At 41.7% G+C, this 25,777-nt stretch overlaps 2 protein-coding genes across 3 annotated transcripts; one reads left to right on the top strand and one right to left on the bottom strand.

Moving 5' to 3' along the window:
- The first annotated feature begins 22 nt into the window (after positions 1–22).
- UQCC6 (ubiquinol-cytochrome c reductase complex assembly factor 6) lies at positions 23–2,854 on the top strand. Of its 2 annotated transcripts, none has more exons than XM_080342718.1 (2): positions 23–478; positions 2,002–2,854. In XM_080342718.1, the coding sequence occupies exons 1-2, from the start codon at positions 146–148 to the stop codon at positions 2,095–2,097; spliced, it is 429 nt and encodes a 142-aa protein (XP_080198844.1). In that variant the 5' UTR covers positions 23–145; the 3' UTR covers positions 2,098–2,854. The 2 variants fall into 2 exon arrangements, with proteins under 2 accessions (XP_080198844.1, XP_080198845.1); XM_080342719.1 differs by having other exon boundaries at positions 23–497.
- Positions 2,855–6,259: 3,405 nt separating this feature from the next.
- On the bottom strand, positions 6,260–16,903 carry HSP90B1 (heat shock protein 90 beta family member 1). Its single transcript, XM_080362331.1, has 18 exons — positions 16,419–16,903; positions 15,766–15,865; positions 14,981–15,122; positions 14,785–14,901; positions 14,053–14,384; positions 13,132–13,243; positions 12,348–12,467; positions 11,658–11,774; positions 10,877–11,014; positions 10,702–10,779; positions 10,552–10,617; positions 10,029–10,298; positions 9,546–9,791; positions 9,129–9,265; positions 8,651–8,729; positions 8,397–8,552; positions 7,736–7,840; positions 6,260–6,655 (listed from the first exon to the last, which is right to left on the bottom strand). Exons 1-18 carry the CDS (start codon positions 16,837–16,839, stop codon positions 6,626–6,628), a joined length of 2,766 nt encoding a protein of 921 aa, XP_080218457.1. The 5' UTR covers positions 16,840–16,903; the 3' UTR covers positions 6,260–6,625.
- Between the last annotated feature and the right edge of the window lie 8,874 nt (positions 16,904–25,777).

Raw genomic sequence — 25,777 nt, 5'->3', positions numbered from 1 at the left:
CCCGCGGCTCCGGGCCGGGGGCGGCTGCTCGGGCGGTGGGAGGTGGCGGGCGGCTCGGCCGCGCCCGACGGGTCGCAGGGCCGGCTCCCGCTGAGCCCCGCCGCGTCCTCGGAGTTTCGGGCTTGCGTCACGACTTGCTTGCGTCATGACTTGCTTGCGTCACCCGCAGCAGGGTACTCCTCCCCCCGAGGGCTGGGCCTGTCCCCCCCGCTGCCATGCTGCGGGCGCTCCAGAGGCGCGGGGCATGACGCACTTCCGGCGCGTTGCGTGTGTCGGTAGTCGGGGGCGGTGGCGCCGGGGCCGCGGCCCGTCCCGGGTTCTGCCGCCTCCGGGAGGCTTGTGGGGGCTCCTCAAGGAGAAAGCGCCGCCCCGGGCCCTCCCCCGCCGCCATGCCCGCCGGCGTGCCCTGGCCCACCTACCTGAAGACGCTGGCGACCAGCATGCTGGCCATGTTCGCCGGCGCCGAGGTGGTGCACAGGTACTACCGGCCTGACCTTGTAAGTGCTCGGAGGGCTCTGCTCGCTCGTCGCGTTCCTGCGACCGGTAGCGTGTGTGCCGGACGGAGGGTCACCTGGAGAGGTTTTGGGTAGAAAGGTCTCGGGCCGACTGGAACGAAACCGTTAGTCTTGGGAGCTGCCGTCAAACTGGTGACCTGGCACCGAGAGTAAAAAAGCCACGGAAACTTCTTGAGAAGGGGTTTCCACCGTGGGAAGTTAAGTTTTGAAGAGAGCGCTAAAGTGGCAAGAAGGCGCTGTATTAGATTTAAATAGGCGGCTTACCCCTCTTCTCCCCCCCGCTCCCCCGATAAGGGAAATGAAGATGATCCACATCTGGAATATTGTGTCCAGTTCTGGGCCCCTCAGTTCAAGCAGCACAGGGAACTGCTGGAGACAGTCCAGCGCAGGGCAACAAAGATGATGGAGTGGAGCATCTCCCTATGAGGAAAGGATGAGGGAGCTGCGGCTCTTTAGCTTGGAGGAGACTGAGGGGTGACCTCATTAATGTTTATAAATATGTAAAGGGTGAGTGTCATGTGGATGGAGTCAGGCTCTTCTCAATGACAACCAATGATAAGACAAGGGGCAATGAGTATAAACTGGAACACAGGAGGTTCAATTTAAATTTGAGAAGAAACTTCTCAGTGAGGGTGCCAGAGCACTGGAACAGGCTGCCCAGGAGGTTGTGGAGTCTCCTTCTCTAGAGACATTCAAAACCCACCTGGACACCTTCCTGTGTAACCTCATTTGGGTGTTCCTGCTCCAGCAGGGAGGTTGGACTAGATGGTCTTTCGAGGTCCCTTCCAGTCGCTGACATTCTGTGATGACTGAAAGTTTACATTAGAAACAATGACAGTCAGTCATGTCAAAATTTAAGCAATGAGACTTAAGTCATGGATAGATGTGTAAGAATTTATGTATTTTAATAGTCTTCACTGTAGTCTTCATTACAGGCAAATAGGTGTATTCATTCAGAATGATCTACACCTTTTTAAACTACCATGAATTTTGAAGAGGTACAGTTCTTCAAATGTCATGTGGTGTCTTTTCCTTTTTTAAATTGTAATCTCTAGTTCCAGGGCTTAATTGCTAAAACAGAAAGGCAGAAGCAGTGAAACTTTTTCTTCATTCACCAGGAGAATGTGTGGAAACTTCAACTGGTCCTTTAAAGCAATACTGTTACAGACATCTCAACCAAACTTACTTTCCTAAATGGCAAAAAGAAGCTTTGTTTAAACAAACTTTCCGTTCTTCCTTTTTGTGGCCCTCTTTTTATTTTCAAACCATATTTTGCTACTTTGAAGTAAAAGTCAAATTACAAAAAGATAATAGGTTTATTTTTAAGATGATTTGTATATACAAATTACACTCTGCTCAAAAAAGAGGGCAGTGAAACCACAATTTAGCCATAACACTGTCTCTTACAGAATATACTAACTTCTTGGTTTGTGAGTTTAGTTTTTCTTTTGCCACAACACTGAATGTCTTTCTCTGTTTTTACCAGAGTATACCTGAGATACCTCCTAAGCCTGGAGAACTGAGAACAGAACTGTTGGGTCTAAAATCAAGATCAAGCGAAGCTCAGACTTCACAACAGTGACTGGAATTTACTTATGTTGTGAAAACTAGAACTGATAAAATGTTTGTTCAGCTGTCTCAACTGCAAAGTCGACATGTGAAATCCTGTACTCCCTTCATACTTTGTTTCCTTTAAGCAGAATTACAGGCAGTGTTAAAATGGACAATGAATACTGTTAAATCCGACTGGTTATGTGCCAAAATCATTACAGCTTCCTGGTGTTGACTGCAGTGTAAGTATCTTCAGAATAAAAGATATAAACTCACATTGGTGAGTCTGATGAAATTTGAAACTTCCAAGCTGAGGAAGTTTCCAAGTAGAGGAAGTTTAGCTTATTGAAAAATCAAGCTTTTGTGGCCTTAATAAGCTTACCTGTTCACCTGTAGTAGTGATACCAAAAAGGCGGCAAAAAGACTCTTCAACAAAGTTTTGAACGTTTTAAGACACAGCTACTTCTATTGCAGTGCGCCAGGCACTCAGAAGATCGTTCCTCTAATTGAGCGTATGCGTGATTTGCACTTCTTGCTATTTATTACATACACCTATTGCATATTCGTTTGCTTCTAGAGGTTAGTTAATGCATTAAACATAAATTATTTACATAGCCTTGCCCTTTGCCAGATGTCCATCTTTGGTATTTGAGAGTCTTCATCAGGGATCTCTAATGGTCCCCGGTGTCTTCACAGCCTGGTACCCCCATGGTGTCGGCTTCTTGAGCTCATTTCTTGATCATGCATATTGTCATTTTGTGCTGCTACCAAGCAAAAGTCATGTAGTTCTTTCTTCATTTAGTGGAATATGCTGCTTTCCCAGCTTGCAAGCCAAGGACCTCCCACTTTGCCTGATGTCCAGCCTCTATAAAGCTCTTGTTCTCTGTTAGGTTCCTATTACATTATGCCTAGTCTTGCTACATCAGACCTAGTTTTGTTACGTTATGCCTAGGGGTTTCTAAAAGATTTTTGTTCCTGTTATCAGTAGAACCCCACTTACCCATTAGCATTTGCCCCCTTTGTAAAACTTTAACTCAGTTTTCTGGATGTAACCCAGAACCTGGTACAAGTAAGAAAGATCGAGCACTTCTTGCAGTGGATGGACTCCTAGTGCTGGCTCACTGCTGCAATAGCACACACAGTTGCTTTCTGTTACTGACAGAAGTATACTTTGGTCCACTGTAAGGCTAGGGAGTATCTTACAGCTTGGTTGTGTTCATGTAAATGGGGCAAGTGTGTACAGAATACAGTGAAATTATGTACATTTTGGGCATCCTCTGTTTACGGCTGATTTCGATAGCTGTAAATAACAAAACTCTGAAATAAAAAGTGCAGGTTTACCTTTCAGTCCCAAAATAGGATCGCCACAAAGGTCTCACCCGAGGAAACTCAAGAAGACACACAAAGTCAACATCCTACAAAGATGGTAGGATGATCCTTTTCTGAGTGCTGTGCAGTAGAGCTTGTGAAGGTTGGGGATTGCCTTCCCTTAGGAAAGGTACCCAGAGGAGGCATGGGCTTCATCCCTGATTCTTACTCAGGTTTAACTCGGGAAAGAACAATCTAACAGATGAACCGTTAAGGAAGAAAAAGCTTCCTCGCTTCTACCAGTAAAGTACTTTGCAGCTCTCGTAATAGCAGAGGGATCCAGAAAAGATCAGTGTAAGTGCTACTTTCACACCTGTTCCAGTTGTGAAGCTGTTATTTTATGTATGCTTTTATAAAAGTTGGAATTGCTTTTCCGAGGAAGAAAAGCTTATATTTCCTCTACATGTGCATCTGCTCTCACAGTTTTACAACTTCTGGCTGATCTAGAAAAGCAGCTGAGGTGGGTTGAGATCTTCTCCTGCTCGTATGTGCTCATGTGGACACTCAGGCTGCAGCCTGTACTGAGCATTACTACTCATCTCAGACACCTTTATGAATGATAGCAGTCATTGATAAAAAGGCTGCAAGTAAATCTCAGATGTTAAACCCAAATGAAATGAATCATTGAGAACATCTTACTAGTTGAAGTTCTGATGAAACTACTTTTTCCTTCACTGTACCTAAACAAAACTGAGATTGACAATCTTCCACGTCAGCATAAGACAAAGTCTATGGAAGGGACAAGACAGGGCAGTTTGGCAGTGTTTTGTTCCTGTTCTAACCAGAGCAGGAGCAGCAGTTTTTCAGTTATCCCTTTAAAGAGCCAGGATTCACCAACCCTTCCCTTGTCACTCACATGTTGTCAAGAGTATCACCTCTATCATTCTGTTGCTGATTTGGCATGAAAGATGCTTTTCTCTTTTCTAAAGAGTATGTTTTGGTTTTTGTGTGGTGGTGGTGGTTTTTTTTGCTAGCCTTAGCTAGCACCAAGGGAACCATTCTCGTTGCCCATTTAGGAACAGCAAAGCTGATGATACATGATGTTTTAACAGTAGAACTCACACCCCCAGAATTAGGAACACTGAAAGAAATAGCCCAAGTGTGACTAGGAGACACTTCTTCCAGCATTGACACTGTTTTACTTCACAGAGGAAAAAAAAAAGCAAGGCTATAACTAGAGTTTGTGCTTATTAATAGCAAACACTTGTCACTCCAGGTTAGAGAAAGCAGCTGTACCACAGCTACATTGCACATGATATTCTCAGCTGAGGAAGAAGCACAAAGCATGACACAAGTGTGCTCCTTATTATGTCTGAAATTGGATCATGTCATCCTAAAACCCATCAAGGCATTGAAAACTTCAGCTGTGTAACAGAGCAAAGTCTACAAGTAATTAACAGGTTAATAATACTCTAGCAAGCAACCCTACACTTCTACCACTCTTCAGGTCACTAGCTGCAGCAGCACTCATAACAATCCAGTAAGCCTGAGCCAGGTTTGCTACTCAGGCTGGTCAAACAGAAATACAGAAGGACGTGTACTGATGATACAAGTTTATCACAAGAAGTGATATTTGAGGAATTATTAAATCAAAACCTCAGCAGCAGTTGATTACTACAGAGCACAAAACACAAGTTGCACTGCCACAGAAAGAGAACCATGCTTTAGATGGTGTACCTGCCGTACTCAGTAACTTAGTAACAAAGGACTGCTTTGAAGGCTGACATTGCTAGCTGCTGGACTACAACTCCAGGGTTAAACCACTCAGCTCTAGTAACAATAGGCTCTTATGATGTGTCTAAGATACTAGTACAATGAGCAAACCCCAAAACAATCCCAAACTCCCTCAAAAAAAAAAACAAACCACACAACCCACCTGAACTCCCATTCTTTAAAGTCTCAAACAGCATACTTGAATAAAGCAAACATCTCTGTATAAATCCTAACTCAAATAAACACACAGATACACAGCACTTGTATTTATTGCATGGAAACCTCACCAAAGTTCTGTTAACAAACCAGAAGAGTGGTTCTTAAGCAGAGGTGCTGTATAGAAGTACTATTCCTATGTACTTCTTCCACAGAGGAGGGCAAAAAGCCCCATTTCAGTGTAAACACTTTCTACCAACCCTGTCAAGATGATTTCAAATAGAGGCACTAGTGAGAAAATGCAGAGCTTTCATCCAAACACCACAATGAAAGAAAATTAATAGAAGTGCTGCCTCCAGTTCAACCTGTCTAACATTTGGGTGTCAACAGATTTACCTTAAGATTAAGTATTTACAGTGCTTTGCCATACTAAAGAGACAGAACAAGAATGGAAGAGCATTAAGTGTAACATACAAGAGCTTCTATCTTTAAAGAACCATAGAAAGCGGAACTGATGTGGCTACACAAGTTAAAGGCAGGGTCACCAAATACCACAGGGTATGGTATAGGCTCACAGGCAGTAAGCCACTTCTTGTGGTTGTTCTTTCACTGCTCTCAGCTGTAAAAGGCACTACTGCCTACTCTGTACAGTAAAGCCACACAATTCAGTGCAAGCTGGCAAGGCTTCAGTTCCAATGCTATTTTTAAATACCCCCTCCCCATCTCATCTTTCTGAAGATGGCAGTAGATATGTAACTTCTTGAATACTTCTTTCAACTAGCACGGCCAGTACAGCTCTCAGATACCAGGTATACAGGGTGTTTCAAAAAGATGGATCTCAGATGAAGTGACTTCAAATTGGGTCCATCTTTTTGAAACACCCTGTATTTTGGCTGAACAGCACAGCAGGGTAGCACCAGACCTGACCACAGGCATACACTACACAGTTACATGTGGCTGTGCCAGCATGGAAAGGCACAAAGACTGCAAACTGCCTGTTGTATAAAGGACTCGAACACTTAAGATGATCCCTTTGTTTCTTTGTGCTAGCCCGAAAGATGAGCTTACTATGTAAAATTTAGAGTTAGTGGTGTTTGGGAACATTTTATTTTGTACATGACAAGATTTTACACCAAGTCAGTTAAATAATACAAATTTACATTCATGAGGAATGTCTTTAGAAAAGTGAACTTAAAAAAAAAAACTCCTTTACCCTTAAACCCCATACCATCCCTCAACATTTTACAGTGAAAAAAACCAAAACAATCTAGTTCACATTCCCGCTTAATCCCCCCCAACGCAGGACGGTAGTTGAGTGCAGCTTACAGTTCATCTTTCACATCTGTGGATTCCTGTGGAGACAAAGAGAGAGAATCAGAATCTTGCTTTTAAGTGGAAAAGGCCACAAGAGCTGTCCCACAAGAACTGAACCTAAACTACTCTTGATGCTTTCCAAAGCACTAACAGAAGTACTATAGCTTTTTAAGAAGGTAAAGTCAAACTTCTGTTCACATTATGGCATGTTAAGCCTTTGCTATTAACAGAAAAATATTGTTGATAGCCCTGTTCTACTTGACTGCAGAACTAGGAAGCACATAAATTGCCAAGTCAGTAGTCAGAAACTTTAATCTGCAAGTGAGCTAATTGAAGAAATAAAACATAACTTTGCTCCTTTATAATGTATTACTGTATTTTCAGGTTATACTGTTGTGTAAACACAACAGTAACGGCATCAAAACTAAGTAGATATAGTACAATAAGCATTGTTACTCAAATTTATACCCTTAGGTAATCTGACATTTAACAGTAGGCAAGTCCATATTTAAAAGTTCTATATTTGTGCTAGTCACCACATGTAATCTTGCAGGACTCTTCCAAAAGCAATCTGAGAAAGCAAGTCCATCAGGACCACCTAACTTTAAAAGTTAATATTATAAAGAAACTGGTATATCCATCAAGATAGTATTAAAACCGCAGACATTAGGAAAGGGAAGGCTGGCTTCACACAACAGTTGAATTGTTTAGAGGTAGTGGTGTTGTCTGTAGTGTTGCTGTCCATTTGTACTGTAAGTGTTTGAAACTATGCTCTTGCCAATTTGTTGACATTATTGCCCACAAGCTGTGTATAACATTAAGTCAACCACAGAGGATTTGCTGCTGTTTTCTTGCCATAGAGCACTCTTTTACAATCTCTTAAGCTTAATTTACCTCCAAATTGGAATATATCCAAGTGTTTTCTTCTCACAATATAGTTTGACAGGGAATGCAATGTCATTTGTACTGGAGTTTTTTGCCCTTTAAGAAACACTTGGAAAACCTCACATTAAAAACTAGTGTTGTGAAAGGCAAAGTGAACAAATTTGTTGCCAGCAAGCACCACAGACAAAACTGCACATAAACATTGTTAAGAAGAGTCAAGCCTGAGACCTTACCTTCTGTGTTTCACTGTCTTCAGCTTCAGCATCAGCATCCACCTCCTCTTCATCTTGCTCTGCCTCCTCAGCTGCATCTTCAGGCTCTTCAGGTTCCTCCTCCACCTGCGGGAAAGTCACAAGCAATTTGCTTTATTTGCTTAATATGTTCACTAGTTGTGGACTAGCTAAATACAGGCTATGGAACTATTCACTACAAGTTCCTACCATTTGCCCCAAGCTAACTGATGAAGAAACAAAGTTCTGTTTAGCACTGAAATGCTGTCATACCTCCTCTGGCAAGAAACCCCCTTAAGTTCTTGCACAGCCTAATAAGAACCGGTATTATTTATACCCGCTTATGAATTTCTCCATTAACAAGATAGGCACATGTGCCTTTGGCCTCTCATTTACTCCCACAGAACTACAACTTAATTAAGAACAGGACTTGAGAGGCATAATCAAAGAGCAGAAACCCAAGCAACTTGAAAGAAGAGTGGAAGGGAAGACATAAGCATGAAGTCCAGACCCATCAGCTTCCCACCCAGGTACCTGAACTGAACTCCTGGTGGCCCACCTAGGTGTAAGGTGGATGCATTTCATTTTATGCAAGTCTGTCAAGTATCTGCTTTTTAAGAAGTACCAGCAATAATTACCAGCCCCAAACTGAAGGCAAACTAACCTTTGCATCCAGGTCAATGTTTAAACTTAAACGAAGCATCCTTTCTATTCTGTCTCCATATTCCTTAGTGTCTGGTAACATGTATCCTGATCTCAAAGTCGCTGTTTCAAACAATACCACTGCAAGATCTGAAACTGTTTTGTCATCTTCGTTTTCCTAATGTTGAAGAGCATTAAAAGAAAACCAAACACAGAACTGTTAACTAGGTTGTATGCAGCCAAGTAGTCAGTATTTCCCTACTGTTATTTGTTTACCTTGACTCGTCTTAGCATGTCCTTGATCAGCGGATGCCTGGGGTTGATTTCAAATGTCTTCTTTTGGCTGGCATAGTAACTGAAAAGAAGTTATATCCCTAAGTTAGAAAGTACAGGACTCAGCTACACCATTAAACCCATCAATACTGACTACAGTCACAGTGACAAGCGTATTCTTCCCCCAGCCCCACTTTACTACTATCTTAACTCTAACAAGCATTGAAGTTACTAACACAGTTCATATTATCTTGTCACCAAATAACAGATAGCAAAGGCCACTGACAAGTCTTGCTCACCAGGCAGTTTTACATATGGACCTTTGAAATAACAAGACTATGATGGAAAACGCAACTTGCTTTGAAGTGACCTAAAAATGTGAAGAATCATCTGAACCAGATGGAAGCTTGGTCTGCCTACCCTAAGCAAGAGAGGTAATCAACTACATTGCACATCTGCCACTACAGAACTGAAAGCTTACTTTGTAGATATATCCTTCCCAGTTTGGTAAGCTTGTGCCTTCATGATTCTTTCCATGTTACCAGACCATCCATACTGACTAGCCACAAGAGCACAGGGAGATTCGGTTAAACGCTGTGACAGCACAGCTTTTTCAATCTGTAGAAAATAAACCCATTAATGTTAGTTTACAGAGCTAACAGCTTACACAATAAAACAAACAACTCTGACATATTGTCACTTCAGTTATTTTATGAAAGCTCTAAGATGACATCCTAACACATTATCTTCCTAAAATAAGGTATTAAACATGTTTATTTATCCATAGAAAGACAGAAAAGCTACTATTGTCAAGCCTATGTGCAAAGAATCTGCAAGGTGTGTTGCAGCAAGTACAACATATTGACAAATAAGCATTACATATAGTATAACATTTTACCTTGTCTTTTAGAGCTTTGTCCTTCATCCAATTTAGAAGTGGTTCAAATTCCTTTTCCAAGGCCTCCCGACTCTCCTTAGACTTTTCACTTTCTTCAAACTTAACTCCTTCTTTTGCTACATTCTGAAACCTTTTCCCATCAAACTCTGGCAGAGCCTGAATACAGTATTCATCTACAGGTTCAGTCAGATAGATGACTTCATAGCCCTTTTTCAGAAGACGTTCCACAAACGGTGAGGACTCAGCCTAAGATGACAAAGCATGTCAGATTCCAGTTTAATTGCATTGGTACCAGCAGCTATCAAAACGTGCAGAACTATTAGACAAGTGTTGGTACAAGGAAAACTGAACTCCAGTAGTAACATAAGCATGGAGTCTTCACATTTATAGCAAATAAACAGTTCACAATGTTTATGGGACTATTTTTTACTAGAAGTCCTAGTATTTTTTCCCCGTTCCCACTTGCTTCCACACTCAACGTACCTCCTTTCTGCTGGCACCTGCCATGAAATAAATTTTGTCTTGCTTCTCTTTCATTCTTTCCACATACTGGTCAAGACTTGTGAGGTTGCTTTCATGATGAGAAGACTGGAAGCGAAGAAGTTTAGCCAGTCGTGTGCGATTGGAGTGATCCTCAATAACTCCAAGCTTTACATTAGTACCAAACTCTTTCCAGAAAGTGTCATTGTATTTTTCTTCTGCAATTTTCTTGATCATATCAAGAGTTTTGCGAACAAGTTTCTTCCTGATCACCTAAAAAATGAGCAATACCAAATTATAACAATAAGCACTTGGGAGCACCCTCAATTCAAAACCACTGCAAAGGATGGATTCAAGACACTTAGATCTGAAGTGAGCAGAGGTAGTCTGAAAATAGCAGCGCTTGGGTTTCCTATATTTAATTCAACAATCCTTATATCAAGTAAAATTAATCAAGTTATTTTTCTTCTAAATCTCACTACTGTCATGTGTTTACAATGAAGGAATTGAAGATCAATTAGCTTACCTTTAACAATTTATGCTGCTGAAGTGTTTCACGAGATACATTCAAAGGAAGATCATCAGAATCCACCTAATTGAGGAAGAAACTTAATTATAGCTAACAGTATTTGAAGGTTAAAAAAAAAAAATCACAAGTAAGACAAGTAATACTTACAACACCCTTAACAAAGTTCAGATATTTGGGCATCATGTCATGGAAGTCATCGGTGATGAACACTCTTCGAACATAGAGCTGAATTACAAAAGAAAACAGCAGTCAGGTTATGTTTGTGTGTTTTTTTTTTTTTTAAAGACAGAAATCCATATAGCCACACACTTGCTTCTCCTACCTTAATGAAATCACTTTTTTTGGATCCATATTCATCAAACAGGCCACGTGGAGCAGAATTAGGAACAAACAGGATGGATTTGAAAGTTACTTCCCCTTCAGCAGTGAAGTGGATGTAAGCCATTGGGTCATCATGCTCCTGTGAAGAGAGAATTCTTTTAATTGACATGGGGAAGATACCAGTGAGTAAACACATTTCCAGTAATAGCACAAGTTTGCCAAATAAGTACAACTACTACTTTACACCTAAGCTATCTAACCATGCTTTGCTAGAATCTATTATGGAGACAAAAGTTCCAGATTCAGACCTACTTACTTTTTTAAACAAGACAACCACCAAAACATAACCAATACAGTATTTACAGCACAGTAAGAGACTCACAGGTAACACACTATACTGTATTTACACACCAAGACAAAGCTGTTTGTAGCAAGCCATATCTTCCCATTTCTCTTAACATGTACAACACAAACATCAGGCTAAATAAAAAAATTTGCTCTTAAAATTTAAACCCATCAGTAAGCTCTATATGAGCTGGAATGTATTACTTCACAAACCTAGGCCACCCATCCCTTAGGTGACAGTACCTTCACTCTTAAAAAATAATAGCTCCTGACTGAGATGCTACAACTTCTAGGCTCTCTGCAATTTAGTTTATCTACTGAAGGCAATTAGTTATTTCTTCAGAAACAGCCCATCCTGTAAGCACTGAGTTTTGTTTATGCAGCACACATTATAGCTAACTTCTTGCTTTGGAACAATTTTGAGGCTCCAAGCTTACCTTGGAAAAAGTTTTGTAAAAAGCTTTGTATTCATCTTCTTCAACTTCTTTAGATGGTCTCTGCCAGATGGGTTTTATGTCATTCATGAGCTCCCAATCCCAAACAGTCTTTTCAACCTAGGTATGTAAACACCATAGTATAATTTCAGGTTAGGTCAGTGAAAGAAACTCTGAGCCTAAGTCTTAAAATACCATGTCAAAAAGACATGCTTTTTCTAATCTACAAAATAAATTATGCAAGCCTAAATAATCTCATTTAAGTATACACATTAATGTAACACATGGGAACAAAACCTTAGTCTATGGTATGCCCTATGTACATTTAACACATTCACTTAGTATTTCTGTTCCACTGCCAGGCTGAAAAAAGCTTTCCAGCAGTGTATGCTTAATTTAAACCAGTCAGTGTCAAATGACTGAAGTCCACTACTGTTTCAAACAGTTTGCTCAAGTATCTATAATTAGCTCTGCGACCATTGCCTCTGCGAGGCTATTGTCAGTCATTTGACTAACATCAACAGTCTGTTTTGTTCACAATTCTTTTTCCTGATGATACGTCTAACTGCATGTTTTACAGGATTGCTGTTTGAAAGCACACACATTACTGAAGTGCACCTCTGGAAGACCGCCTATGAAAATGGCTGAACTACCTGACAAGAGTTACAAAACCTCAAGTCTGACAAAGCTTACCTTCTTAGTTTTTGGTTTCTTTTCGTCTTCCTCTTCTTCAACTGCAGCTTCATCATCATCATCTGTTTCTTCTTTCTCCTTTGCTTCCTCCTCTTCAATGGGTTCTTCAACAGTTTCTGTCTAAAGAGACAATTGAAAGTTGGGACTTGGACTGCTTGCCTTCCTAACAGGTATATCTTCTAGTATTCTCTCCAACAACTTAATCTCTCAGAGCACTAGTTTAACTTGTGTTATTTGCCTACTGCAAGTTTTTTCTATAGATAGCTATGTTTTCATAGTTCTATTTTTCACAAATACACTGGAAGACCGCTGTAGTCAAACTGCTATTTCCATATATTTACACATAATGCTAATCAGAGACTTGGGCGATTTCAAGTTAGTGCTACATCAAAACAGCAGAAGAACAGGTGTAAAAAGTTAGGACACTGCCCTGTTTTTCAGAAGGACACCTAACCATGGCCCTGCTTGAGGGCTTACCAAAGCTTTCAACTACCAAAGAGAGCCAGTGGAATAAAGATCTTTCTTAGTAATTAGCACAGTCTTTTACCTTTTGGTAAAGTTCTTTGAGTTAGAACAAAAGTTCCTTGAAAGTGTTAGAAACACATTAACTTTAGGAAAACTAATAACTAGTAAAATACTAGCCAGAAGTGTAGGGAATGGAATAATTTTGGAAATTAAATACACCTAAGTTCCATAGCCTGGCCTCATCCTTTCTGAAATACCTGGCCAGACATTTTTCACAATCAAAGCTCATACTGTGTGATGCCCAATTAAATATACTTACCTTGCTGCTCCACACATATATGGGGAAGTTGATGAACTGTGAGTATTTCTTTACTAGATTTTTAACAGTATCCAGCTCAAGATAATCAGATGCTTCCTCCTTCAAGACAAGGCTGAAGGAAAAAAAACACACCCAAATTTCAATCAAAGTGCTTGACAAGTATTCCAAAATAGCTTTACAGGAGCAGATGCATTTTCCTGCTATTGCAGCTATAGTATTTCAGATTTATGCAAATTAGCTTTTACTAGCCCAGCTGCAAATATCTCTTAAAATATCCAACTCCTACTGAACTGCTCCATGAGAAGGGATTTTTTTTCAACAGTTGGAGCAAGACACAATACCCCAAAGTCTAAATGAGAACTTCCTATCGATACTTATCAGGACCTTGGTGCACTCTCAGTGGCTTTACTTGGAACTAGAACACCAAAATTAAACTTTTTTATACTAAGCACCTTTTTCAGAAAGATGTCCTCTGAACCCAGATCAAATCTATTTCTCTGCTCACGAAAGTGATGCAAATAGGACTGTCAAACTACCTCTAGTTTGAGATTTGCATCAAACCAGTCTCACTGGTATGTAAACAGCAGCCAGTTCTTCCAGCTCCCTGTAGAGCTTTTGATGGGCCACAGTCATGTGACGAACTGCCGTCTGCAGGGAGCTGAACTGTCTGGAATTACTTGACAGTTACTTGTCAAGATGTTCATGGTTTTCTCAGTTCATCTAATGGAATGTGATGCAAACTACATTATTGCTCCACATTTATTTTGGATGCATTTAATAGTTTGCATGTTTCTATTAAACTGAAAAGCTTTATTAGAAGAATGAAACAATATTGAGCCAGAATGCTAAAGTCATCCACATCTTCCAATGAGCAAAATGTACACACACAACATTTTAAATTCAAAGAAACTTGATACTTACGTTATGGTTGTGCCACGTCCTAAAGTGTTTCCTCTTGGGTCATTAATCACAGAGAATTCATTTGAATCTGACTCCCAAATATGTTGAGTATCATTGTTGTGTTTTGATGTGACAATAACTCTGTCTGCTACTAAGAAAGCAGAATAAAAGCCAACACCGAACTGGCCAATTAACTCAGATGTTGACTGGCTATCATCCTGCATTTCAGTCATCTTGTTTAAGAATTCACTTGTACCAGACTTTGCAATGGTACCCAGGTTTTTAACTAACTCCTCTTTTGTCATGCCAATACCCGTATCCGTGACATGAAGCATGTTCTTCTCTTTATCACACTGGAAGGAAACAAAGAGAAAGATGCAGTCTGATTTCACTTTGCGTCTTGATACATAATACAGTGCCACAAAAAAATGGTGAGCAGCAGATACTAAAATTCAAACATGCCTGGCTACAATATATCAAATTTGCAGCAACTACATAAGACTTATCAAATTATTTCAATACTTCAGTTACACTTTATAGAACCAGAAATTTATTTTCACCATTAAAAGTAGTCTTTAATAAATATTAATTGCAAGGGTCCAGATGTGGTCCTAGTTTGTATTTGCATCAGTACTAAGCCAAAAATTTAGACTAAATGATGCACTACGTTTGTTTCGTTTGTGTTTGTTTGTTTGTTTTTGCATTCCCCTCACCAGTCCTCAGTAAGAGATGATTGTACCTAATGCTTCTTACCTTGATTTTGACAGTAAGTTCCTCATTACCAGCAAGAGCATTTTCATCAGTTAAGGATATTAACCGTATCTTGTCTAAAGCATCTGAAGCATTTGAAATAAGTTCCCTCAGGAAGATCTGAAATAGAAAACAGTTGTCAGAAATTCCAGAACACACATTACCAGTAGAACACTTAAGAACTGTTTATGGCACTAACCTCTTTGTTTTTGTATAAAGAATTGATAATAAGTTTCATCATTCTGTTCACTTCTGCTTGAAATGCAAACTTCTCAGATTTTTCTCTGATCTCTTTGATCTGGGAGGCATTTAGGCCATCTAGCTGGATAGCTTCTTCCTCTCTGTTAGGACAATGAAAACCTGTCAAGTAATCTTGTCCATATACAGTATCACTGATTTTATCATCTAGCAGCAGCAGTTATATATAGTCTAGTTAGAACAACAGTGAGATCCTTAATCACTGACCAAGCCCCAAAGTTAATGCTCAAATGAGATACACACAAGAGTAGCTATCTTCAACTGCAACTTGAGTGAAAATTCATGCTTGCAAGTAAGGCTTTTTTCCTAAAAGGCAAACCAGGGAAGAATACAGGTATGTCAAAACTACTGTAATCCTCAGTATGTGATATACCTCACAGGAGGTCAGGTGGTTCGTAGACATAAAGCTATTTCATTAGTAAACACTAAACCAACACCATTTACCACATGCAAGAGTAAACCCCTATTAATTTATTGGTTTTTATACAACTTATGTTAGACAAAACCAAGTTGAGTATTTCTGGATGCAAGTTCTCAGGCTCACTTCTGTTTTCAAGGAAATAGTATTTTCCAGATATATTTAATTTCTCCTGGCTAACCAGATCTCTCTTTTGAGTAGTGTTCACCTCTTAATGATTCAGGCACTACTGATGCTCTAACTTACCGTTAAGTAAGAGGAAACCTTAACATTCCCAAACCAACTCATGCAAAACCCCAGGTACTAACCTTTGAACAACTTCATCATCTGTTCGAGACCCTTCTCTGCTTTTACCCAAGTCATCTTCCACAGTCCCGTCCACATCCACCTCATCAGCTCTAACGGACACTGGGAAAACAAGGAATCACACGATCTGAGCCTGATCCGCCCCAAACACGAAAGTTCTCAGCTTACCCCTCCCCAAAGGCTTCGGCTCAGTTTCGCCCCTCCGCCCCCACTCCCCGAAATAACTTCAGCCCAACCTGAGGCACGGGCGATGAGGGAAGGGGAGGGGCGCACCCCCCGCCCACCCTCCGCCGCCGCCGCCCGTGGCGGCGCATGAGCCGCGTTACACGTACCGTCCCCCTCCCCCCGCTCCCTGCGGAGCGGCTGCGGCCGCAGTCCGCGGACAGACGAGCCAGTGGGCCGCTTTCCCCCCTCCCCTCCGTACACCAGCACGTAGAAGAGCGGAAACAACTGAGAACGAGGGGACCCCCCCACCCCTCAGCCGCCAAGGGCCCAACTTCGCCTCTCGTCACCCTCCATCTCCCCCACCCCAGCAAAAAGGGGGGGACAGAGGACGGGGTGGGGGGGGAGGAAGGGGAAGGCGCTGTTGGCCGAGGCCTCTCACCCCCTTCAACCACCACCCGCCAGAAGCTTCTAGAAGCGCGCGGGCACTTACCGGCCAGGAGCAGCGTGCACGCCAGAGCGAGCGCCCACACCGACTTCATGGCGACGTAGGCTGCGCTCGCAGAAGAGAACGGCCCCAGGCGCCCCGGCCCCGCGCTCCCGATGCCGCCACCACCAGCCTCAGCCCCCTCCTCCCCGCTGCTGAGCCTGCTGGCGCGGCCGCGGCCCTCCCCCTCCGCCTTATCAACGCGGGGCGCTGGGGGACGGGGGGAGCCGCTCCGCCGCTGGCCAATTGGAGCGTACCACGCCAAACATGCAGCCAATGGAAAGGCTGGAGGGAAGGGCCAGGAGTTATAGTCGCCAATCGTGGGTTTCCATGTGCGGTTTCCTGCGGACGGAGCGTGGCCGGCGCCGATTGGCTGGGCGGAGGGGGCGCTTGGCCAATCGTTTCCGCGGAGGGGTTTAACCGGCATGGTCTCTTGTTATTTTTTTAACGAATAAACCGTTAACGTTTAACGCCGAGGCCACACGGGCAGCAGCCGCCGCAGCCGTGTCCAGGAGCGGTAAGGACAGTTCTCGCATGGGAGGCAAGCTCCGACCACTTCCGGGGCACCCGGGATGTTTAACCGGGGAGCTGGTTGCTATGGCAACGGACACTTCCGGCCGTGGCGGCCAGCCGCAACCTCGGATACTAAAGATGAGCGAAATGTTGCGGGTAGCGCAACCTATAAACCATGCAGACGAGCGGCGGGAGCAGCGCCAGGCCCGAGCCGCTACCGGCAGAGAAGAGGCGGCTCTGGCGTGCCCCTCCCGTCAGCCCCGGTGGACGGGGATCCCGCCCTCTACGGCGGCGGGGGTGCGAGGCCACCGGGAGGCGCATGCGCCGTTGTGCCGCGTTGCATGCCGGGAGTTGCAGTCCACCTCGGCGGGACGCATGGCGCCCCCTGCCGCCGCGGCGCGGGAGCTGCGCGGGGCGAGCTGAGGTGGGGGAGGCCCCGGTTACGGGGACCTGTCTGTGCGCCAGGTGTGGAGGGCCGGAGATGGTCCCAGCGTTGTCCTCGTTTCCCAAGACTTGGCTCTCTGTTCCCCTCTAGCATGTCTGGTGCCTCACGAGGCTCTGAGGGAGACTGTCCGGCCTCAGCAGAGCTGCCCTACGGCTTCTTCTGTGGGGGCTGTCAGTGTTGCTGGAGGATAAAGCACAGAGTCCTTAGCACCGCATCATCCTCACGGTTGCCTTCAGAGGGCCGATTATTTATACAGTTCTAACATTACATTTGGCCTTCTGAAGGCAACCGCGAGACTGATGTGGCCCCCAGTGAAAATGAGTTTGATGCCCCTGCCTTGGCAGGTCTCCGTGTTTTCCTGTTCTCCAGTGCTCATCAGGGTGAACATGCTTCAGAGAGCTTATTAGCACTCTTTAGCTTGCCCCTTAGGCCGATGTTTATCTGCTATGGGTCCTTCCTTCCCTCCCGTGGACTCCAGCAGCTGCCTCTGTGCACCCCTGTGTGGGGACCCGAGAGTGCGCACGCAAACTGCTCCTCCAGTGCCCCTGTCAGGGAGGAAGGTCAGTGTAGAAAGGAACTAGTACTTGTGGAACACTAAAAGATAGGCTGGATGCTCAGGAGATGGGATGCCCGCATTTTTTTTTCAGTGCCCCATTCAGGGATTTCAGGTTGTGAAAAGAAGCACACGGTGTGCAAATTCTGCAGTGCATCACCGTTAACAGCTTAAGGCTTTTAAGCTGTAAAATATGGCAAGTAATTAAATATAATATGCTTATTTTGTATGCTAATATTTGTTAATAAACTGCTTGAAATGTCTATGCCCCCCCTTGCTTTCCTGATAAAATCTGCCCTGGCTTTCGTGTGCCAGTCACCTGTTTTGTCTTACACATGTTCAACATCAGATTGAGAAAAAAAAACCTGGTAAGCAATGATTTAATGAACTGTACTTTGAGAGGAATGTAGTTGAAAGGTATTGATCTGAGATGTTAAATATAAAAGATTGAAAAAAAAAAATCCTCACTGTGTTTACGATTTCACAAGCACTGAAGTTAGTCTATCAGTAACTAAAATTTTGTCTTGGCAAAAACAAGCTTATCATCTTTAGTTATACAGTGGGCCAGAAAGATAGAATTATTGTTATTGTTATTATTGCTATTGTTGCTATTGTTGCTGTTGTTGTTGTTGTTGTTGTTACTGCTACTACTACTACTACTACTACTACTACTACTACTACTACTAATAATAATAATAATTTTTGTCTAAAATCTCAGTGTTGTACCTTTCTGTCCTACTGGTGATTAAAGTTTATAGAACTGGAAAGCAGCTTCTGTATTGCAGTAAATAAAGGTTGTCTTTGGGTTCTTCTTAATGAAGCCAAGATTTGATCATGACCTATTTTAAAATAATCATGAAGCTTTCCTGTATGATTTGCAGTTTTCATAGTTGTTCTTTAGAAGTTGCTGCTTCATTGATCACAAATTACAAGAGTACAGAAGTTTTGTCTTTTGCTAAAACTCACCTACAAGCGGTTTCAGGATTTAGTTTCCTAATGATGTCTATATGATTCCCAGAGTGAGATATGTTGCCCTACAACAGTGAATAAGCATTTGAGGGACTTAGAGATTTACAGAGTAAATTTATTTCTCTCTTGTAGAACTCTTGCATTAACAAGTTTTTATGGCAGTTCTGGTTTAGCAGTAATTTTTCAGGCAGTGGGAAAATCTAATGTTTTGTGACCGTCTTTTTGAACTTGGGTAACAGGAATAGTAGGAATGCAAACCAATTATGTTATTGACTCTGCTAAACCAACAGAGATTTTAAATTAAGTTGCGTGGAATCCAAATTTTTTTGGTTACTTTTATGATTATACAAAGTAAAATGTTGAATGTTGAGATATGAAACTTGATAAATCTGTGTTTTGTGCTTTGAATTTAGAAGTCAGACGAGTAAAAGGTATAATGTGGTTAACAGTACTGTTTGCTTTATGTAGATTATACTGTTTGCTGTCATGAAAGCCCAGGTGGATTGTCCAGGACAAACTGACAGGCAAGAGTGAGCAGCTGAGTACTTACACTCTCACAAAGAAAGTTTAATCTCCTTACAAAGAGGCTGGCAATTGAAGAAAATATCTTCTTTGAATATTTAACTTCTAGAAATGCTTTCTTTTATCTGTTTGAAAACTATGAACACATTATCAAATGTTGCTGTTGATGTTTTAAGCAAATCTGAGCAGAATTTCCATTTACAGTTTCTTTAATTTCAGCTTAATTTCTACTTAAAAAAACCTAATCTTAGTTGCATTGACTACTGCTACCATTCAAAAGAAGTTCTAAATATCACCTTCCAGGATTTCATACCAAAGGAAAGGTGTAACTGTAAAGAGGTAATAGTTTTTCAGCATGGGGATTTGGCTACATTAAAAGCATTTGTAAAGCAGTTAGATATACTTTGATGATTGTGAGCATAATAACTGTATTTGCTCTTTTAACTAAAAACACGGAGGCACGTGAGGATAAGACAAACGCAATACACGTAGCACCTTTTTCTATGCAAACAGTGGAGCAAGCCCCTCTCCAGTCCTCTGAATACAACTTTCATCAGCTCATCCGCGTGTCTGTAGGGAAGTTGGCTCACTGAAACATGCCACGTGATTCCAACTGTAAGTTGTAACTAACAATAAGTATTACCTTGCCAGAAATAGCTGTAGGGATAAACTGAGGGGAGTTCATATGACCTGACTGTGAGTATTTGACTTAACCAGCTAAATTAGCGAGCTTATCTGCCTGGGCTCCTCCTGGAATATAGGGACAGTCCTCCTGTCACTGTACCAGCTTTGGCAGATGTCAGGCTCTTTCTTGAGCTGCTTTAACTCTCTAGCCCAGCAAAATACTCTGTAGTCAAATCAGCTCATGTCAAGTCCAGGATGGAGCAGACTAGAGCACGATAAAGAGCAGGAGTTTATGGCCAGGAGATGGTGGTCTCCTGGTTTTGATGATGGTGGGCTGAGCCTGGAGTATAAATTACATAGGGCAAACACATTGTACACCGGTACAAATGTAAGGAATCCATAAAACTAAACAAATTTGCATTGTCAGAATATTGCCTCTTTTAATCAACAGTTAAATTGAAATCTGTAACTAATGCAAGTTCCATTTTTGTTCATGCATAATAAAAACACTTTAGCTTGTGTCTCTGCTAACTAGCCATTTACTCTCACGCTGTTTTTGATAAAGAGGTGTAAGTGATTTTATTTGTGAATAATTAATGCAGTCTGAAGTTTCTACCACCAAATTGACTCCTATCTTTTTTATGTAATAATGCATTGGAAATACAAAGAACTGATCTGTATTCTCTGTAATTTGAGCTTCATGTCTATCTTTATAAAACAATACATTGAGAGTTAATGTTCCCTTCCTCTGCAATGTCTGCTTTAGGGACTAAATATTATGTATACAAGGCAAACTGAAGACATATCCACTTATTTAAGATGTTCTACAATATTTGGGGATGAACATGAAAATAATAAAAAAAAAAAAAAAGGTGCCATTAGCTAGCTTTTCAAGCAGATTATCCAAATAGTAGAAAATTGTAACAGTAACTGCATACAAGCAAGGTTAAAATACTGTTGTTTGTAAACAGCGACAGCTTTACTAAATGCCCATGCTATGAGTTATCTTTACCTGCTCTCTTTTTATCAAGAACTTCTCTTGACCAAAATACCATGATTTTACTTCAACTTTTTTCCAGTTAGGAGGAATACATCCAGTATCTACAAGCTACTTACTTAGTCTTGTAACTATTGATCTCCACTGAAGAGGGATCTCAGCCATACTCTGTTTTTAAGAGTTGAGAGTCCTAATGGAAAGGGTGGCTTTTTCCTTCCTGTACTGGGAAAGGCCATGCAGCCAAGTATTCTACAGCTTCATGTACAAACATCTTTGGGCTTGCTTCTTTGAATCTTTTATTCTTTGCAAAGAAACTGTAATATGGTTTGTTTTATGAAAAACAGGTGGGGTTTTTTGTTTTTTTGTTTGGTTTGTTTGGTTGGATGGTTTTGCTGTTGTTGATGTTTGGGTTTTTTGGTTTTGTTTTGTTTTTTCCCAGTTATAATTAATGTAACTTGCTAGGTATACGTACATTCAGTGTTTCCAGGACTCAGCAGAATGCTGTATGAGAAAGGTGGCCAAAGTGGAATTTAAGACTTGAGGCACTTTGAATTTCACATATGTGAAAGAAAACAGTAAGACCAGAGTGTTTGTATCTGACTGATGCTCAGATAGAAGGTGATTTCCATCTTTCTTCTTTGGTTCTTTTTCTTTTTTTCCCCACAAATGCTGCTCATCAGCTTCCCTGATGCAGGTGCTTAGTAGATTTCTATTAACAACCATAGTTTTGCATCCTGCTTTTGCTCCTGTTTCCCTGTATTTCTTGATTTCAGCAGTGTGTGCAGCTGAATGTCAGTGAATCTGCTGAGGATCCATAAACCTGATCTTACTATCTCAGTATAGTATGTACTATTGTATCAGTAGTATGGACAATGCTAGATGTCCAGGGTCAGATGCATAATTTTTTGATCTAGGGATGTTAGCAAATGTATAAACCATCTTTCCAGAGAGCAATATACATCAGAGGATAGTATGAAACATATTTGGTTGTGCGCCCACAGACCGTGAGCTGTAGTGAGCACCTGCCTTACCCTGTGAAGCCATCACTGCGTGTATCTGTGACCTCATCACAGGCAACAGGAACAGTTTTGAGGAAGCAACATCTTCCTTGAACTCTGGCAATGGAGGGTAACAGCGGGATGAAGAGCTGAAGTCCTAAGTCTGAAGAGCTGCTTGCTGGGCTGCACTGGGGTATAGGAGTCCTGCATCCAGTTAGTTATCACCCCTTTCTCCAACTCCCCCTCCTCCAAATTCCTCCTGGATTTTTTGACCTCAGCTGAAACAGGCTATAGGTATGACAGATGCCTTTGAAGACAGCACAGTCAGATGTGAAGCGGAAGGAAAGATTTGACGAGCTACAAAAAGACTGACTACGAGGTAGGAGGGACTGTGAAAGTATCTGCTTGCACAGGAACAGGTGCTTCCTGCTGAGGTGGATTCCTTACTGTATTGATTTTTAGATCAAAGATTGGAGCAGTAGACAAGTTTATTCTGTTGCTATCTGGAGATCATGGTAGTGGGAATTCACCTCTGATCACCAGCTGTGAGAAATCCTTTAGGCAGAAGCAACCGTTCTTTGGAGCAACTGTAACAATTATGATACAGTGTTGGTAATCCTGGAGAAGAGAAGGCTGAGAGGGGATCTCATCAGTGCTTATAAATATCTCAAGGGTGGGTGTCAAGAGGATGGGACCAGACTCCTTTCAGTGGTGCCCAATGATAGAATGTGGGGCAATGGGCACAGACTGAAATGTAGGAGGTTCCATCTGAATATGAGGAGAAACTCGTTTACTTTGAGGGTGCCAGAGCACTGGAACAGGCTGCCCAGAGAGGCTGTAGAGTCTCCTTCTCTGGAGACATTCAAAACCTGCCTGGACACATTCCTGTGTGATCTGCTCTGGGTGAACCTGCTTTAGCAGGTGGGTTGGACTAGATGATCTCCAGAGGTCCCTTCCAACCCCAGTCATTCTGTGATTCTGTAATGCGACATTTTATTTTATGTCATATATATTCACACCGACCATACTTGGGTAACCTCTGAGTATGACAAAGTACAGGATGTTTCAAAAGATGGACCCAATTTCAAAGCAGTATATTTCAGGATGGCAATATGTTACAACTACACAAAATTTACAAACAGCATAATGAAGCATCTAGCATTTGAAACTCCATGCCCTGCCCTTTCAAGTGGTAAGAGTTTAATTCATGGGCGGTTTGTGGTTGCAGAGATATACTGCTTTGAAATTGGGTCTATCTTTTGAAACACCCTGTATTCCTCAACCAGCAAAACTTGATTATCAATGCACAGGTCAGTCTTAACAATGACACTAAATTGGAATGTTGCTTTTTAATTGTTAGGGTAGTATCAGTGCTTTCACTTCATCCATTTTACTTCTAGTGTCTGGAGAAACAATGGTAAGAAAAAATAACAAAGCATATACAGCATTGGTAGCCCCATAAGCCAGATCCTGAGGAGTTCTGGTATGACACAACATCCTTTATTTTATTTAAGGACTGAAGAAACCCTTTGGATTTATTTTATTTTTTTTTTAATCTCAATACTAATATTGAGACAAGTCCTCTTTGTTCACTTATGAAAAAGCCAATTAAGTCAGTAGATTAATAGTGAGCTAAATAACACAAGCAGCAACAATCTGGGCTTTTATTGATTTGTTCTCCTCTTGTCCTCTGCTCTTGCCGGGGCATTTACAGTTGGCTACTGCTGCAGACAAGATACTGGGCTAAACTGAGATGGCCATTCTTAAGAACTACATATATTTTATATGAGGTTACTCACCTTGAGTAATTTGAATGCCTAGGGGCCTGAATACAGTGGGTTGTGTAACACAGTCAGAACCAAATCCACAGGGAGCCTTGGCCAATATAATGTTCAGTCAAATCAGTCAATCAGTCCTTTGTTATTCATCAAAAAAGGTGGAACAACTGCAATGGAACATACTTCAAGTTATCTGTGTTTTCAACCTTTTCTTCCTTTTCCCCATTTTTAGATCACCATTTGGAGTGGTGGGAGATATGAAGGCGAATACCCTAAAGCAGAGAATGAATGGAAGTTTCTCTCAGCTTAGATTAATATTTTAATCACTGAGTCACTGGATAAAAACAGGGTAGATGCTATGAATACCATATGGTTTTTGAAGGAAGGCAACCTTTTTTTGACAGCTGATCTGCTAAGTATGCTCTGGGCTTCCTTTCTGGACCAAAATCACTCTGACATGGAAGATGGAGGGAAGTTTGCTTTGTGAAGGTCAGGAATGAGCTAGGTTCATCACTACTTGGAACAATAAGCATTTGCAGTACCAGAAAAGAGACTTCCAGTGTTTGGGGAACTTCAGAATGAAAACTGAGATGCTGACAGCTTAGGTGGTTTCAGGGCTAGCTAACTGCTGGAAAAGCATTTTGGAGACAGAGATTTGGGACCCAGATCTCTGAAGAGGGAACTAGAAGTGAGTTATAACTTCCTGTAAATTTAAGGTTCAGGAATTTCCAGGAGATCCAAAGCATCTTGTAGGAACTTGGTCTGAAATGTCTAACTTTTCAGGCACTACACTTGCAAGAGATGTAGTACTCATACTAATATGCAAGTCCTAGGAGTCTGATGGAAGATTCACTGATGCTGGGCACAGTACAGACATGGACAGAGCTGGTGTTTAAACATCTAAAGGACTGGGGTCCAAGTTGTTCCTTCAGCAAGCACTTTTGGTATAAATGTTTCTCTCAGCATTAAAACTGTTCTTCACAACACCATCAAAATCGCATTGGGAAAAAACCCTTCACCTGTATCTTTTGCCATTTTATATTTGTAATAACCTTTTCAAAAATGATAGATACAGACTTAAACATCAGTGTCATACTTGCAATATTTTTAATTTTTATTTATGCTCTGCTCTAAGTCTGGAAGAAAGTGTTTGTTCTTCAGGTATTATCTGGCCTTCAGTCAGCTTTATCCCATTCCTTCTGAGACTGATGATTGCACCGCAGCTGGCACTGCTAGTGAAAAGTCAGTAATCTGTGGGCTTTCCCCTCAGTCAATTATTTTTGAAGTCTACAAGGTGTCCCTTGGAGTTTAATGCTCTGTATTCACATAATAGAAGAACTGACAGAAGGGAATGTGGTTTAAGTAGCCTAGCATAAAGGGCAAAATCTGTTAAGGTGAAGAATTGTAACTAGAAAAATATTTGTACAGATAAAATAACCATGTTTTGATAATGATAAAAACCTCCTTGACTCATCAAATACTACGACCTCTGTAAGTTTCAGTATCACTGGAGATCTGCACCTGCAGCAACAGAACTTATTTTGGTGACTGAGAATAAAAAATGTACCACAGGGAATATCACACTTCTCAAAATAGTTAAGCCTTATACTGATATGTAGATACTGTTCTCCATAGCTGGAGAAGTCTTAGCTTGAAATGGCTGGAAGCAGCAAGTGCAAAAGCATTGGCATCTGACATGAGCTCCCTGTGGTTCCACAGCAGCTTCTACCTTGGCGTGCATGATTGGATTTAAGGGGTCAACTCCGGCAGAGCACAGGTTTCAATTGAAAATCAAGGAAACTATTGACATCTTTGAAGCTAAGCACATACTGCCACCCTCTGCTGGGCTGAGGGGTTAGTAAAGGGAAGGAGAAAAAAGCTAAGACAAGACGGTCAAATACTCCGATGGTGGAAGAAGACACGTCTCTGTTAAGTGAAGAGGAGCCTGTCGACACCTGTGGAGAAC

This window comes from Nesoenas mayeri (assembly GCF_963082525.1).
Source record: "Nesoenas mayeri genome assembly, chromosome: 1".
Taxonomy (NCBI): domain Eukaryota; kingdom Metazoa; phylum Chordata; class Aves; order Columbiformes; family Columbidae; genus Nesoenas; species Nesoenas mayeri.
This window is presented reverse-complemented; position numbering and strand designations above follow the sequence as displayed.

Coding starts and splice junctions, on each gene's coding strand:
- UQCC6 (XM_080342718.1), top strand. CDS start 146: ATGACTTGCTTGCGTCACCCGCAGCAGGGTACTCCTCCCCCCGAGGGC. Junction 479..2,001: donor GGCGCCGAGGTGGTGCACAG/GTACTACCGGCC, acceptor TGTTTTTACCAG/AGTATACCTGAGATACCTCC.
- HSP90B1 (XM_080362331.1), bottom strand. CDS start 16,839: ATGCCGGTTAAACCCCTCCGCGGAAACGATTGGCCAAGCGCCCCCTCC. Junction 13,244..14,052: donor GGACGTGGCACAACCATAAC/GTAAGTATCAAG, acceptor TTTTTCCTTCAG/CCTTGTCTTGAAGGAGGAAG. Junction 8,553..8,650: donor ACATGCTAAGACGAGTCAAG/GTAAACAAATAA, acceptor CTTCAACATTAG/GAAAACGAAGATGACAAAAC.